This window comes from Poecile atricapillus, chromosome W, assembly GCF_030490865.1.
Source record: "Poecile atricapillus isolate bPoeAtr1 chromosome W, bPoeAtr1.hap1, whole genome shotgun sequence".
NCBI classification, from domain to species: domain Eukaryota; kingdom Metazoa; phylum Chordata; class Aves; order Passeriformes; family Paridae; genus Poecile; species Poecile atricapillus.
The window spans coordinates 7,094,777-7,109,104 of NC_081288.1; the positions used below are offsets into that span (position 1 = coordinate 7,094,777).

Sequence of the window (14,328 nt, forward strand, 5' to 3'; positions counted from 1 at the left end):
GTTTTCTTACTGGTAATAGAAAAAACAAATATCCTAAGCAAATGTCATAAGTAAGATCTAGAAATGGATGAATCAACCTTCCTTTATAGAATACTTAATACAATAATGCCTGGTATCCTCTACTCAATTTATATTTGTACTTCCCAAAATAAACCCGTTTTTGGCAAAGGAACTGTACAAAGGAAACTTCAGAAAAAAAAAAGCTACTCTCCAAAAATCCAAGATGCAAGGTGTGCTGTCTCTGGTTCAACAAGGTACTTGAAAGTGTGTTAAATGCCAGGCATGTGAACAATTTTATCAACTCAATGGCACTATTCAGCTGCCTACCAGACAGCTAAAAGAGCAGCAAACCCCTCCTCAACACAGGCCAAGCTGAACGTGGCTGGGACTGCTGCAAGCCCGGTGTAACCAGGGACACTGAATACCCCAAAGAGGGAGGTTTTATTTTAGGAGGAGAACAAGCAGAAGGGGAGAGGAGCTGAGCAATGTGCTGCAGCTTCTGCTGGATCCCAACATCTCTTGCTTGACCTGGCGCACCGGTTCCCTGGGCTGGTGCCAGCTGGCTCCAGCCCACCCCGATCCAGCAAGGAGAGTGGGTGGCTTGCAAGAAAGCTTTGAGTCCAAACTTAGAAAAATATTTGACAACCCCGTACAGCAACACTCCAGCACCATTTCCACTCCAGCTAAAGTGGCGAGAAAAACCCTCTGCAAGGAAGTTCTGCACTGTATTTATTTATTTTGTTGGTTTGCCTGCAGATATATGTGTGCGGGTGTGATTTAATTAACAGTAACAGCACCAATTCCTTTAAAATGACACTTTTTGGCCCCAACCCAAACAGGGGTTGATTGTTTGCAGTTCCCAACCTCAAAATGCTGCAGAGTAGCACTGGACTCCAATTCCTGATATACTCACACCCATACACTGCACCCTGCCTTTCTCCTGTACATGGCTGTACCTGCCCATATCCCAGCTCCAAATGCTGCCACCACACCACAGCCTGGAGCAACTCCTTCCTGATGTGGCATTTAACATTACCCTGGGAGTTTTAGGTTGGCAATTTGGATTTGTACTCACTGGCAAAATGTATGTGAGTATCAAAACAGCTTCCCACCCACCTCCTCCTCCTCCAGGGTGCAGGAACTCTGCTTCGTGTCTGGTCGGGTGACATGTTGTTAGAAAGATTAAATTTCCGTTACCCAATTACATGAAATATTAATGTTAATTGAGCTTATTCAGCCTTGATTCTGTTCCCTTGTTCCTTTATATAGAAGTCCTCCTATACAGTGACTTGAACATACTTAACCCCAGATAGAAAAAACGCTACATTTATGTTACAATAAATCCTGAACTTGCACCCTACCTAAACCTATCTTTTTGTTTTGGTAGATCCTTACTTAAACAGGAAGATTCACCCTTTGTAAAAATGTTTGTTGGGGTTTGAGTTTTGGGATTTTTTTCAGGTATTTTTCTGTTTTGTTTTTAAAATATGTCTTCCCTTTTAGAAGAAAGGCTTATAGCCTGTTGGTTCTTAATGCCCTAACAGTCTTCAGTGCAAGTTTATATCCCTCCTCTCCCAATCATGCCCTTTTCCAGCTTTTCGTTTGTAGCTGACCAGCAACAGCAGCATCCTCCCCATAGGAGTGAAGATGATGTTATACCATCTGAATCTGCAGATGGGTGCAATACCAGTTACAGATTTAATTTCTTGCTCCCTGGTTATCTCATTTGGCTATTAGCTCTAGAGCCCAAAGACAGCATTTTGTTATCAGTTATTCCACTGCTGATAATTTTCACAGATAATAACCATGTAATTTAAAGATGAAAAAACAGTTGATGGGACACAGAGAAAACACAACAACTCAAATTAGTACGTCCTATGGAAGAGACACCCTTCTTTTAAATGCTAAATAGAATAATAAAGCACTGGAAAAAATGGTTTATTACTATTTTAATACTATTCTACTATTACAGAATTCTGCATTATCTATCTGTATAAATATTTCCAAGATAGATGCTGAGGCCTGAGAAGAGTGGTACATACTAAAGCCTCTCTCTGTACACATACCAGAGCTCCTCACCATTTCCAAAGAGATGGGGATGCCTCCAAAGGCTGCCTACAGGATTTGCCATTTGGATAACGCATGTAAGGCCCTGGGTTTTATCTGAAACCATTAAAGTTACTTGCAAAACACTAAGACACTTACAAAATGCTACTCAAAATAGAACCATGGCAAGTTAGAGTCATATTTAGGACCTTGTATATAGAGATGTCAAGTGTCATAACAAAAACGTATTAACAATTTTTAATAACCACTGTTATAGTTGTTTTCATGATGGCCCCCTTACAAACAACCTGGGATTTTTCCTACATGACCTGACTGTAATCTTATAAAACAAAAACAAACCAACCAACCAACCAAACTCCCCCACAAAACCAAAAATAAAAAAAAAACAAAACAAAGCTGTTTAATAAATTTAATAAATCATAAAAGTCTTTTTTTCAAAATTCATTTCAATCTATTTCCTTACTGAAAGTGTACAGGACATAAAAACTTCCTGGCTTGAAAACTGCAAGAATGTTTAAAATTACAAAGGAACAAATGTAAACCAGAACTGTCCCACAGTACAGTAGCATCCACATGCTAAGTGTGAAGCTGCCTGAAGCAACAGGCCCGTAAACAACTCCAGTTAACAATATGTTAATGATAATTCATTTATTACACTCTTCACTCCTATACGCCTGTCCATCTTTTCATTATTATGTTTATTAAACTTAATATATAATATTGCCTACCAACATGTTGTTATACTTTTCCTGAACAGTTTATCAAAAATTATTATAGCACTGCAAATAATTATAAAATTATATGCAACCATATTGATGTGTTCAAGCATTAATTTTATCACAGTATCAGAGAAATGGTAACCATGTCTGTATTAATGCATGTGCTTTAAAGAGTATAAATGGGTGAACAGAATTAAGGTTGGACAATCATCTGTATTTGATATTTCCTTCCTTCGACTCATAAAACCAAATAACCATCATGTTCTCTTTGTCCAGTATTTTGCAATTACTTTATTTCTAACACTTATGTTTCTCATATGTTTTGGGAAATATTCACAAGTTGACTTTTAAAATGCAGTTTTTCTATTAATTATAGTTTATGTTTTTTGGACAGATGAAATGCTTATGGAACTTTCTCCTTTCTTGACCATACAAATAGGGCCTTTTCCTGGATCAGGCTGCTTACTGAAGTCACTTTTATCCCAGATTTCCACCTTTGTTTCCAACTAGTCTGAAATTGGTGGAGCTGTTGCGAGGGTAGGAATGGCAACAACAGACAGCCAGACAAGCACATGTGAGCTGACAACAAGAGCCTGGTTTGTATGGAAACAAGGCTTCAGAGGTGAGAAAAAGTGGAAGTTGAAGCATATGGCGTGAAAATTCAACAACAAAAAAATAAATAAGTGCAAAGGGTTATATAATTAAGCATATTAAATTGCAATTTATTAGATGCCACTTGAATGCTGCCCTCTTTGGAAGGGGGCCAGCAAAACTTGCCTGCTGGGTTTGAAGACTGTAAGGACTGACTCAGAGCAGCTCAAGAAAATGGGAAGCATGTGCACACAGGGCACACATCTCCATTGCTCAGCCAGGCTGAACTCACCAAAACACCTTTCAGAATGCTACACGGTGTTCAGGTATTTCCTTCAGAGACAGTTATCCTAGAAGGAAGCTCAGCATCCCTCCTCAGCAATAACTATATCCACATCAAATCAATAATTTTCAAAAAACAAGGTATTTTTTGGTCATCTTGTACCACCTGTTGTCCTGAAACAGAAAGTTGCGGAGGTCAGCATAGGGAAAACAGAGGATCCATGTGCACAATTCCTTATCAGAGCAAAGGTCTCCTAAATCACGTGGAATCTTACTGTGACTTCTCTGTGCATAATTGGAATTGGGCATCTGCGTAACTAAAGTGATGGGGTAAGCATACATTTCCCAAAAAAGCGATCCCAGGTCTTTGCCAGCATATAAGATTTTACACAGAAGAAAGAACACAGGAAACAACACCCTTTGCAAATTAAAAACCTAAACCCCAAGTCAGTGGGGAGGGCAGTCGTCAAGAATGGTGTCAGACAGTCACACAAGAAGCATGAATTATAAACTGGAGAATTTAAATCTTGTAAACTAACACGTGGGGATATTGAAGCTGTCTAAGTTGAGGCATCTTAGCAATGCTCTAGAACGTCACCTCAAAGCACTTTCCTATTCTCATGTCACCACACAAAACACTAGGATTAGATATGCTGGAAAACTGGATCACCCTCAAATCAGGCCTCTTACTCCCAAAGCAAACACAGAAACACATGGTTCTATGACCCTGCCTATTATGAGACAAACAAAGTTATTAAGTCCCACAAACACTAATGTAAGCAAAGAAATTTGAAGAATCAACCCCAGGACTAGACCCTCAGACCACTCAGGATTTGGGCGTTATTTCCCAGGAAACTAGGTCATACCAGGTGGCCAGCCACCACTCCCACTGCAAACAAAATAAGTGTGGAAGAGCCTGGTGAAACAGTTTCAAAACACCCAACAAGACAAGCTGCAGAAGCCAAAGTTACACACTTTCATGCCACGCGTGCCAGCTAAATCACTCGGGAAGGGACAAATGAGCAACTGTTCAATAAAAGTATATATTAATGGGGTCATATAATTAAAAAAGTAATAATAGACATGCAACAACTTCTCCCAGTTCTTGGAAATATCCCAGGCCAAGACCGCTTTAGCCCCAAAGGGAAATACTTTACAAAGTTAGATCATTAGAGAACACAGATACATAAAATAAACTTTTATGCAGTCTTAATTACAGAAGCCACTACTGCAACAACCAGACTTGGGATATAATCGTATTAACAGTAACACAAGTCTGCAAAGTTACTTGTTAAGTCAACTTTTTCTCTGTGAATAAATTGCAAGGGATATTATTTCTGGGACAGAATAAATTCTGGAAATAAGTGAGTAACTTATGCATCGCTCCCCTGCTCCAAGAACACATTATTTATTTTTACCATGACACAGCGAAGTTATTAATCAGCTGCCTTCCATTTCAACAAAGCGAAATGCTGTAAAATGCACAGACACCTGCATTACAGTACATTTCAGTTCCACTTTATATCAGTCATAAACATCTCTGTTTTGGACATCTCTTCAAAACAAATGCTCCAAGCACACTGCGTGTAGCATGCAATTTTATGAAACTATAAAAGTTCTTCACTGTTAATTACACAGACAAATGTCTCATCACACATTTGATTACCAGGATAATATAATTAGTTTTCTGCATTAACCTTTCAAACACAGAGCCTGAATTTCAAGTTGAAAGCATTGTAAAAACACTCAGTCTGGAAGTATACTATATATCCACTTTTTTGTGATGGTAATAAAATATTAAGACTGAATACACTATGGTGTATGCAAATTTTTTTTTTTTTTAATACAGTGTAAGTTTAATCATCACTTTCCACAAGACACAGGTGTACATAGTCCCTTCAAGGGCTTGTAATACCAAGTCTGGGCTAGCAGCTCTGTGGATTTACTGGAAAAACTGAAGTCAGGTCTGTTTTAAATCTCACCCATGTTTGAGGTTTAAGCATTTCACTCTGGGCTGCCTCCTCCTTCTCAGGCTGAGCAGTCTCTCCTGGTACCAGATAACAAAGCCCTTTCCTTCAAAACAAAGGACATGCCAGTCCTCATCCACAAAATATAGTAGTGATATTCCACGTTCCCCTGCAATTTTGTAAAGACTGTGGTTAGCATGTCCTTCATCTAGAAAGATGTGACTTCTTGTTCATCATCTTATCAGAACAAAGGACTGGGGGAGAGGACACGCCACCACATCTCCCACTCCCAACACTGCACTACATGAGAAAACTTCCCAAGCTCTATTCAGATAGCAGCTGGACTCTACACCACTGCAACCATCAGAGATCATGTCCAGTACCATGTTCCTTTAACTGCACTGAAGCTTCCTCCAATTTTCAGCCTATATTTACACAAAACTGTATTTTGCCCATCTGTGCTGGTGCAAAAAAGACCATCTAGGTTCATCAGGTCTTTCTTGACAGTTCATCCTTAATTTATCTGTACGTTAAACAAACTGGATTCTTCTGATTTACTCATTTACCCTAGCAGCTCCCCTCTTCTCAACAGCAGTTTTGAGGTAACCATGCTCAGCTGTGCAACAAAGGCATTTCCACATTCCTGATAAAGTTTCACTCATTTACAGACTGCTACTAAAATTTTACCTTCCCGAAAGGTAATAGTTTCAATGCTGAATCATACTATCCATTCCATCCTAAAGGCTCCATCACACTTAGGTTTCAACTGCTGATGCCATGGATCACTTAAACTGGAGAACAAACTTGACTCTAAATCAACAAGTTGGAATAAACATCCTTCTATAATAAATTTTGGCATAAAGCAGTGAAATCAAGTGAAGCAGCAATTATACCCTGACTATACCTGATAAGGAAGCTCCTTGATAGGCTTCACATTGTTAAAGGTTAAATTCTGACTGACTCTTGAAATAGGTGAACTTAAGGCACTTAAATGTCAGAGCACCTTCAGTCACAATGAAAAGCTGGACATACTAAAAACAAACAAACAAACAAATCTAAGGACAACACAACCAAGCCAAAATCAAGATCAGTTGGTCTGACTCACAGCACAAATGTCAAAGCACAGACTTCTGCACATTTTTAGGGCACCCTGGCTGATGCCTAATTCTTGCCAAAGCTTTATCATGACTTAGAGCTGGAAAAAAAAAACATTTCAAGTAAACCTCTGGTGGAGTTCACTCCATCAGGTTTATCATACTTCACCAAAAGTGCTTGCAGAACACAAAATCCAAACACAAAGCAAAGCAACTGCCTTTGCTTCTCCCTGGAAATGGGTGTAGGGAAGAAATACTTGCTCAAAATCCTAATGGTGAAAAGGTGAGAAGGGAATTTAAGGCAGCTCCCACCTCTGTTTTAGTACATCCTCCTATTCTCTCCCATTTGCTGCTGACCTCTAGAAGGGGATGTGGCACTATGAATTTAGGAGACAAAGGCATTTTGCACACTTCAGGTGCTGATTCCCATATTCCAATGCTCCTTACTGGCTCCAGGTGGCAACACACACAGACTACAGAAACCTTAAATCACCGTACAAAAATGTTTATGCTCCTGGTGCTGAAAAGGAGAGGCAAGGCAAATTTCTTGCTGCAAAGTCATCTGCTTTGTCCAAAGCCCAAACAAAGTGTTCACAAGCTTGCTTTATACAGCTGAAAAAGCTGGTCCCTCCTTATTTGAATTTAGCATGCCAAATCCTTGCCAAGAGGGGCTTTATCCAGGTGAGGTCCTGGATGCAACTGGAAGGGGACCAAAGCATGAAAGGAAGAAGCACTCTGCAGCTGAGGCGTTATACAGGATAAAAAGCACATGAGAAAGGTAAAGGTGCACTGATAGCCAGCCACTGATATGCTGTAATACATAGCATGCTGCAGACTCTATATTACTTCCCTATTTTCTTTACACATTTTTAACTGTTGATTTAATTTAATTTTGCCATGGCAGGATTAGCAGGCAAGCTCCAGAGGTGAAAGGACATTACATTAAGACAGCACATTAATCCTCTATCCCACCCAAGGCAGAAGCAAAACCAAACAAATAGCAGCTTCCTGGAAATTGAATTTCTGTTATCCAGATGTCAAAGATGTAATACCCCAATTACACAAACTATTGCCAGTGAAGCATGCCAGGGAATATGCAATGTAAATGGGGTGAGCACAGAGCTGCAAAACTGCAGAGTCAGCATCTGGCTCTCTGAGTGAGTGATAATTAGCACTGTGTGTAGACACTAATAAACATTTATGTCTGAAATTACAACTTTTAGCAGTGTTAATAAAGGATATATTGGCAATTCATAGAATAAAAGGGTCTTGAAAAGAACGTCATATTAAACAATGGCAGGCGCTTTCTGTGCTTGCACAGAGGTTTTTTCTCCCTAATTGCAAATGGCCACGCAATGTTGCTTGAAAATTAATCAACACAAGCACATACCTAAAAAAGCTGGTTGTGTTTCTTTGGTCTCCCCATTAACATCACTGCTGTAGTCAGAGATCTTATATATCTCATGATGGTAATCTGGAATGAAAAACGATAAAAAAAATTAGAACTGAAGTGATCTGGAAAAAATGAACACCGAACACATTGCTACAGTTTTACTACACAATTTATCAATATATATGCAGTTTATTTCATGTACATCAAATTAACCACAGAAAATGTGTTCTGTATCAGCACCTCCTAAAAAACCTTTGCTCACACTGGAGAGACTCAGCTCAAATCTTTCACAGATTTTAGGGAATAGCTATGCCTGCCCTAAATTACTGTGTTCATTTTCACAGCAAATTATCCCACCAGATGCCAATTATCTGGCTTCTTGCTTTACAGAAGGAAAGCAGATTTTATAATGAAAACTTAACCTTCCCAGAGACCAAGGAAAACTTTCAAACTTCACCTCAGTAAGGGATCAGCAATGTACATCAGGGCTGTATTGCTCAGTTGTCCTAACTCATACTGATGTCACTGGCCTCCCAGTTCTGAAGAAAGGAGGATCAGAGACACCTTAGGATATTCACCTATAGAAATTAATGCCTGTGATGTCCTGAAGAATTAGCATTGGTATCTCATATACAGAGATGTTACAAGATATTAAAAATAAAAAAAAAATCACCACTGAGTTTCTATTTTAAATAAAATAATATTTTGCTGTGAAGGTCTCTGTTTTAACCCTAGGCAGGTGTTCACTAAAACCAGAGCTTTGTTTACACATGTGCACAGAGGGAATAGTAAGTCCAAGGTGAAAAAAGTGTCTAAAGGCAGCTCTCCTGGATGCTGTTTCTGACTCTGATACTGGCACACAGTCTGTCCTTCAGCAAATCACTCAAGACTGAACAATATATTCAGTGTCTTGAAAGAGCCACCTCCCTACCTCACTCCTTCAGTCCCCTCCTCCCAGTTCCCAACACTCTCAGCTACTCCCTCCATAAACTGGTTTTGTTTACCTGCCTCACAAAAAGCGAGGCAGAGAGAGATTAACTCATGGAAGGGACTTCGGGGGATTCACTTAAAAGGTGTAACACAAGTGGAGGGCGGCATAAGCAGCTCCTTCTCCCACAAGCAGCACATCTGACCAAACAGCCACAGGACTGGAAAAGTCTCCTGGAAGTCACGTTTTGTTACATGCTGTTTATTTGTACACCACAACTGTCTCGAAGACACAAGAGGAGGAACAACCCAGTAAGTCAACTAAAATGGAGCCTAACACAGCAATGCAATAGAATGAAAAGGGCCTGGAAAGAAAATGAGGGTAAAATAACCACACCACAGAACTGAAGAGGTCAGCGATGAGGTGCTACACAAAGGGTTCCTCTGCTTCCTGAGCACACCCAGCCACTGAAATGGGTAAAGGTGAAGTTTGAGATATGACATTGAGGAAGTAACAGCTTCTTTCATGAGACTAAACTGGCAGGATTTATGCTGCCTTCCATGATCACTAGCCATCCTGTTGAACAGAGGGTGTAATGAAGTGGCTTGGTGGGCACCTGATGGCCACTCAGGGTCTACTTGCCACACTCTGCACCTTCATCCTCTCAAGGACATTCCAGAATCTGTGGGAGCAAGTACATGGAAGCTAGGACTCAAATGACGTATGGACTCATGGTCCTTAGATACACAGATTACACATGCCTTCTTCTCTAGCACTTCCCTGTACATCCAGCTGGTCACAACATTCTTCTGGTCTGCAGCTGCTGCCTTGAAGTCATCACATTTCACCCCAGAAGTGGCTGGATGGTTGATGGATTTTCTCTTGATTTGATCATTATTGGTCATTTGATAAGGTGCTCTGAAGTTATTTTTGGGACAGAATAAGCATTGTATGGGCACACATCAATAGCAGATGATGTGTTACCAACCAATTCATACAGCATAGAGTTTTCTCTTTGGTTTCCTCCTTTTGCCTTGGATGTCACAGTCCAGGAACTGGAAAACCGTATCAATTTCCCAACAGTAAACACTACAATGTGACATTACAGAATAACTCCTGCAAGAGGCAAAGGCCAATTACAAGAGACAACTATTTATATGTAATTATCTTTCTAATCAACTGTGATAGAAAAGAGTATGAGAGTGCAGACTCACATACAAAAGGTGGTTTTTATCTCCTCCATTCTCAAAGTACAAAGACATAATTTTCTCTCTAGGATATTCTCTTAGTGTAGCTTTCTATTTGACTTTCTACATTCAAAAAGAGACCCCAGATAAAATATTATTAATAATATACCATCATAACTGGATTTACCTATTAAAATAAAGTTAAATAGATTGTCTTATACACTGAGGCTTATTTAAGCCTGTAAGAAGTGGCAACTGAGACTGGTAAAATAGTCACCTATTTCTAGCACATACTCTTTTAAGAGGTCCATTAAGACAGAAAGAAACAAAGCAAAATTTCAGTTTTGTTTTTCCACAATTTTCTTTCACCACCTCCATGCTCCAGCCCAGTTGTGCACTAACTCTGCCTCCAAGTAGGGAGCATGTTCAGTACCAAGACCCCACAAACCAAACCTATTCTCGGTAAAAATTACATCCTTGATAGGTTTGCTAATGGATACAGACCTCCAATGCATTTCAGACACGTCTGGCAAGTCCCTGCCCCTCTAGTTTTAATAGGGACCATGTGTGATGCCCCAGACCCCCCTACGACAATACAGCAGTCATTATTTACTATTCCCACCAAGTGAGTTTATTTTCATCTTTGAATTTCTTTGCTTCAAACGTAATTTTGAAGACCAGTCCTCAGACAGACACTCGTGTGTGTGTCCCCCTTTTCAGTATTGTGACATTACACCCAAGTAGTCACCTGTCTTGAACTTGGCATGCAGGACACACACAGCGTTTCATGGAGATATTCCCGTCCAATACTTGGGAACACAAAAGGAGAAACGATCTCGAGTCAAATCCATCAGAGCAAAAACATCTCATCGGCTGGAGAAGGGATAAATCCCCAACCAAAATAAATCCCTAGGGGTGGGAAGTCCACCTGTTAAAATGCCTACCAACGGCTGTATCTTTTTTCCCCTTTAATTAAAGAAAACAACAACAAGACTGAAACACAGAGCTGTGCTTCTTGCCCGACATGAATTCAAATATTTCTCCCCTCACTATCTCTTTTAAAATATCCTCTTTTCCAAAAGCAAACACACCCTGAGTGAACAAGTTACACGCCAGCGGCTCTCCCCTGCCCACGTACAATTAATTACCTGCGTGGATTTTTAATAAAGCAATCTCGATTCAGCTTTTCTTTGAAATACACGGATGTACACAGCCGAGGAGAGGAAAAAAACCACCCCAAATACAATAAATCCACAAGAGTTGAATACTAAGAAGGTCTGTCGCTGCTCAAGTGTCATTTTTCGCTAGCTTCCCGATTTTGCCTTTCCCCCCCCGCCCCGCTCAAGCAGGATTTACAACGAAACACGATCCAACTTTATTTTGTGCAAGGTCTGCTTGGAAAAAAATAACACGTCCACCTGAGGTGGTGGGGGGGGGGAGGCTTGAGGTGGTGGTTTTGCAACAACACGTAACACACATGCAAAAAATTATAAAAAAAAAAAAAAAAAAAAAAAAAGAGGAAACGGGAAGAGGGTGAAAGAAATAAAATTTAAAAAAAAAAAAAAAAAAAAGAAGAAAGGCAGGCAATGCAATGCAATGGTTTTGGGGAGTTCAGGCAGAGGATTGCGGAGTTCAATAACAGAGCCGGGAGGAAGCGGCGGCCCGGGGGCGCCGGCGTTTCATAACGCCCCGCTCCCCCCGGGGCAAAAGTCGGGGCTGCCCCCGGCCAGCGAACAAAGCCCGGCCGCCCTCGCCTTACCTTCGTTGACCAGTTTAAAGCTTTGAGATTTCCTGCTCCTCTTCCTCTGGGCGAACTCCATGGTGCGGGCAGGAAGGAGCGGGGCGGACACAGGACCGAGCTCCGTCCCTCCGATCAGCAATACACGCGGGGGTTGGGAGAGACGGCGGCTCCGGCGGCGAATAAAGGGATCCGGGACAAGTTGGCTCCGGTCTCCCCCCCGCTCCCGCCCCGAACTTTGAGGGAAAGCGGGGTGCGGCGGGGGGATCCCCGCGGGGGCGATGCCGCCGCCTTCCCCCCCGCCGGCTGCGCGGCCGCGGCCCGGCGGCGAAGGGCGGCCCGCAATGGCTTCGCCGCCGGCGCCGGGACCCCGGTGCCACCTGCTGGGGGAAGGAAGGCGGCGGTTCCGCCGGCCGGGAGCCGCCGCCACCCCGGGGCCGGCCCGCCGCCACTCGGCCCCGCCGCGGGCTGAGGGCGAGGGGCTGAGGGGCAGCGCCATTTTGTGTCCCCCTCCCGCCGCGCGCTTTACACACGGGCACCGGCGCTGCCCGCTCAGCCCCGCGGTGCTGCCCGCGGCTCCCCTCAGGGGCTGAGCGGGGCAACTCTTCGTGTTTAGCGGGACTGGGCCAGGGCCGGCGGGGAGGGGGTTGAAGTTGAGGTGCGGAAGTGGGTAAACCTCAGGAACTGCTAGCAACACCTGTTTGTTGCCGTGTTTTACAGGGATTATCGCAGCTATGTGTCCGCTGGTGTCATGGACCGAGGCCTGGAGAAGAACGCCGAGCCGCCAGCTGGGCTGAGCGATGTTGAGCTCTGCCAAACCTGGATCGCCTTAGCAAGAGGAAGAGAGTCCCTCAGCCAAAAACTGGATCGCCTTAGCAAGAGGATGAGAGTCACGGCTCTCCAGAGGAGCGAGATTTAGGGCGTCTGGCAACCCTCCCGACGGTCACCGTGAGGTCATTGCAGCCATACGGCTGGCCCAAGCACAGCTGAAATTAGTGCTTTGATTTATTCACCACTTGACGCCTTCAGCCACACTTCCAGTTCGCTCAGTGTGCTAAATTCACCGAGGGTGGAGTGGTTTTTTTTACAGCCGAGAGTGCTTTTGCCTGTTGCCTGCAGAGAAAGGACCCAGGCGTTTACAGTTATGACTACTGATAACTGCAAACACAGCTCCGATCATCATCTTGTGTTTTACATGTAGTCAGACTGTGTTGTGACAAGGAGAAGACTATGTGATACTTGCATACGCCTACTTGAACAGATGCAAATACAGATCTTGCCTTGGTCTCCTCAGAGTACTCAGGAGAATCCCGTTAGCTCCAGTAATATTGACCGACCCTATCACTCAGAATAATGACATAAAATGAGCAGGAGGGAAGCAAATTGAATACTAACAGTAGTGATTCGTATCCTAACTGTGTGCATAGGCATAGTCAGACCTGAATTCTTTGGTGCAAGGTGCCATCCAGACACCACACAGGGTATATATGGTTCTGAAAAGTAAAATTGGGAAATAGCCTTAATGGTGAAGCAACATCAGAAAATATGCCTAATGGTAAAATTTATTATCTGCTGGAGAATTAAATTCACAGGGGAGATTACCCTCACAGATTGGGTAGGGGTGTAATTTTCTATTAAATTTTCAAGTGGAAAATCCCAGAGGCAATCAATATGCTACTTTTGGAATTTTCCTAAACTTCTCTGTAGGACTTTGTGAAAGGAAACTGGGCTAATGTACTATTTAAAATCCTGCATTATGTATTTTTGGGAGGATGCTGAAGCAGCAAAGGTAGATGGATGTCATATGCTGTTTCCTGGATTTTGTGGGTTCAATTAATCTCTTGTACAGTGCAATGATGTTGGGTCTGAAACGCAGCAGCAGTGTGCCTGAATTTTTCCAACAAAAAGAGTATTTTATCCTTTTTTTTTTCCCCCCCCCCAGATTGCTGATTCCTGTCTGCTAACTAACTTTATTTACAGGACTTAGAGCATTGCTGAAACTGTTGTGTTTGACTCTCATCCTTCCTGGGACAATAGGAGAATTTTTATAAAGCATAAGGCCCTCATTTACAGTTCAGCTCACATGATGAGCTTTATCCTACATTTGCCAAAGGAATCTGCTACAAAAATCTTTTCTGTTTTCCTATGTTACTCAATTTTGTGGAACATTTTAGGGTATAATTAATGAAAAAGTGATGGCAGTGTTTTATCAGCTGCTCTCTTACTGGTTTTAGTTCTTTCTACCCTGTGCTGATATTTTGCTTAAAGGGACACTCGTGGTTTTAAATGACATTACAGTCTGGGAAATGCAGTTTCCAGTAATGTTTTACAAAGGTTAGCACATCCCCTTTTTCACTGATAT

General features: G+C 42.1%; 1 protein-coding gene across 3 annotated transcripts in view; it reads right to left on the reverse strand.

Annotated features, from left to right (window-relative positions):
- The window catches only part of LOC131592050 (BEN domain-containing protein 7-like), a 47,948-nt gene extending 34,110 nt beyond the window's left edge, over nucleotides 1-13,838 (reverse strand). The window contains exons 1-2 of one of the 3 annotated variants that reach the window (XM_058863303.1): nucleotides 11,988-13,838; nucleotides 8,111-8,194 (exon numbers count right to left, since the gene is read on the reverse strand). In XM_058863303.1, the coding sequence (XP_058719286.1) occupies nucleotides 8,111-8,194; nucleotides 11,988-12,465 (562 nt within the window). In that variant the 5' untranslated portion in view covers nucleotides 12,466-13,838. The remainder of the gene's footprint in view (nucleotides 1-8,110; nucleotides 8,195-11,987) is intronic. The other 2 variants (XM_058863302.1, XM_058863300.1) reach the window with 2 other exon arrangements.
- Between the last annotated feature and the right edge of the window lie 490 nt (nucleotides 13,839-14,328).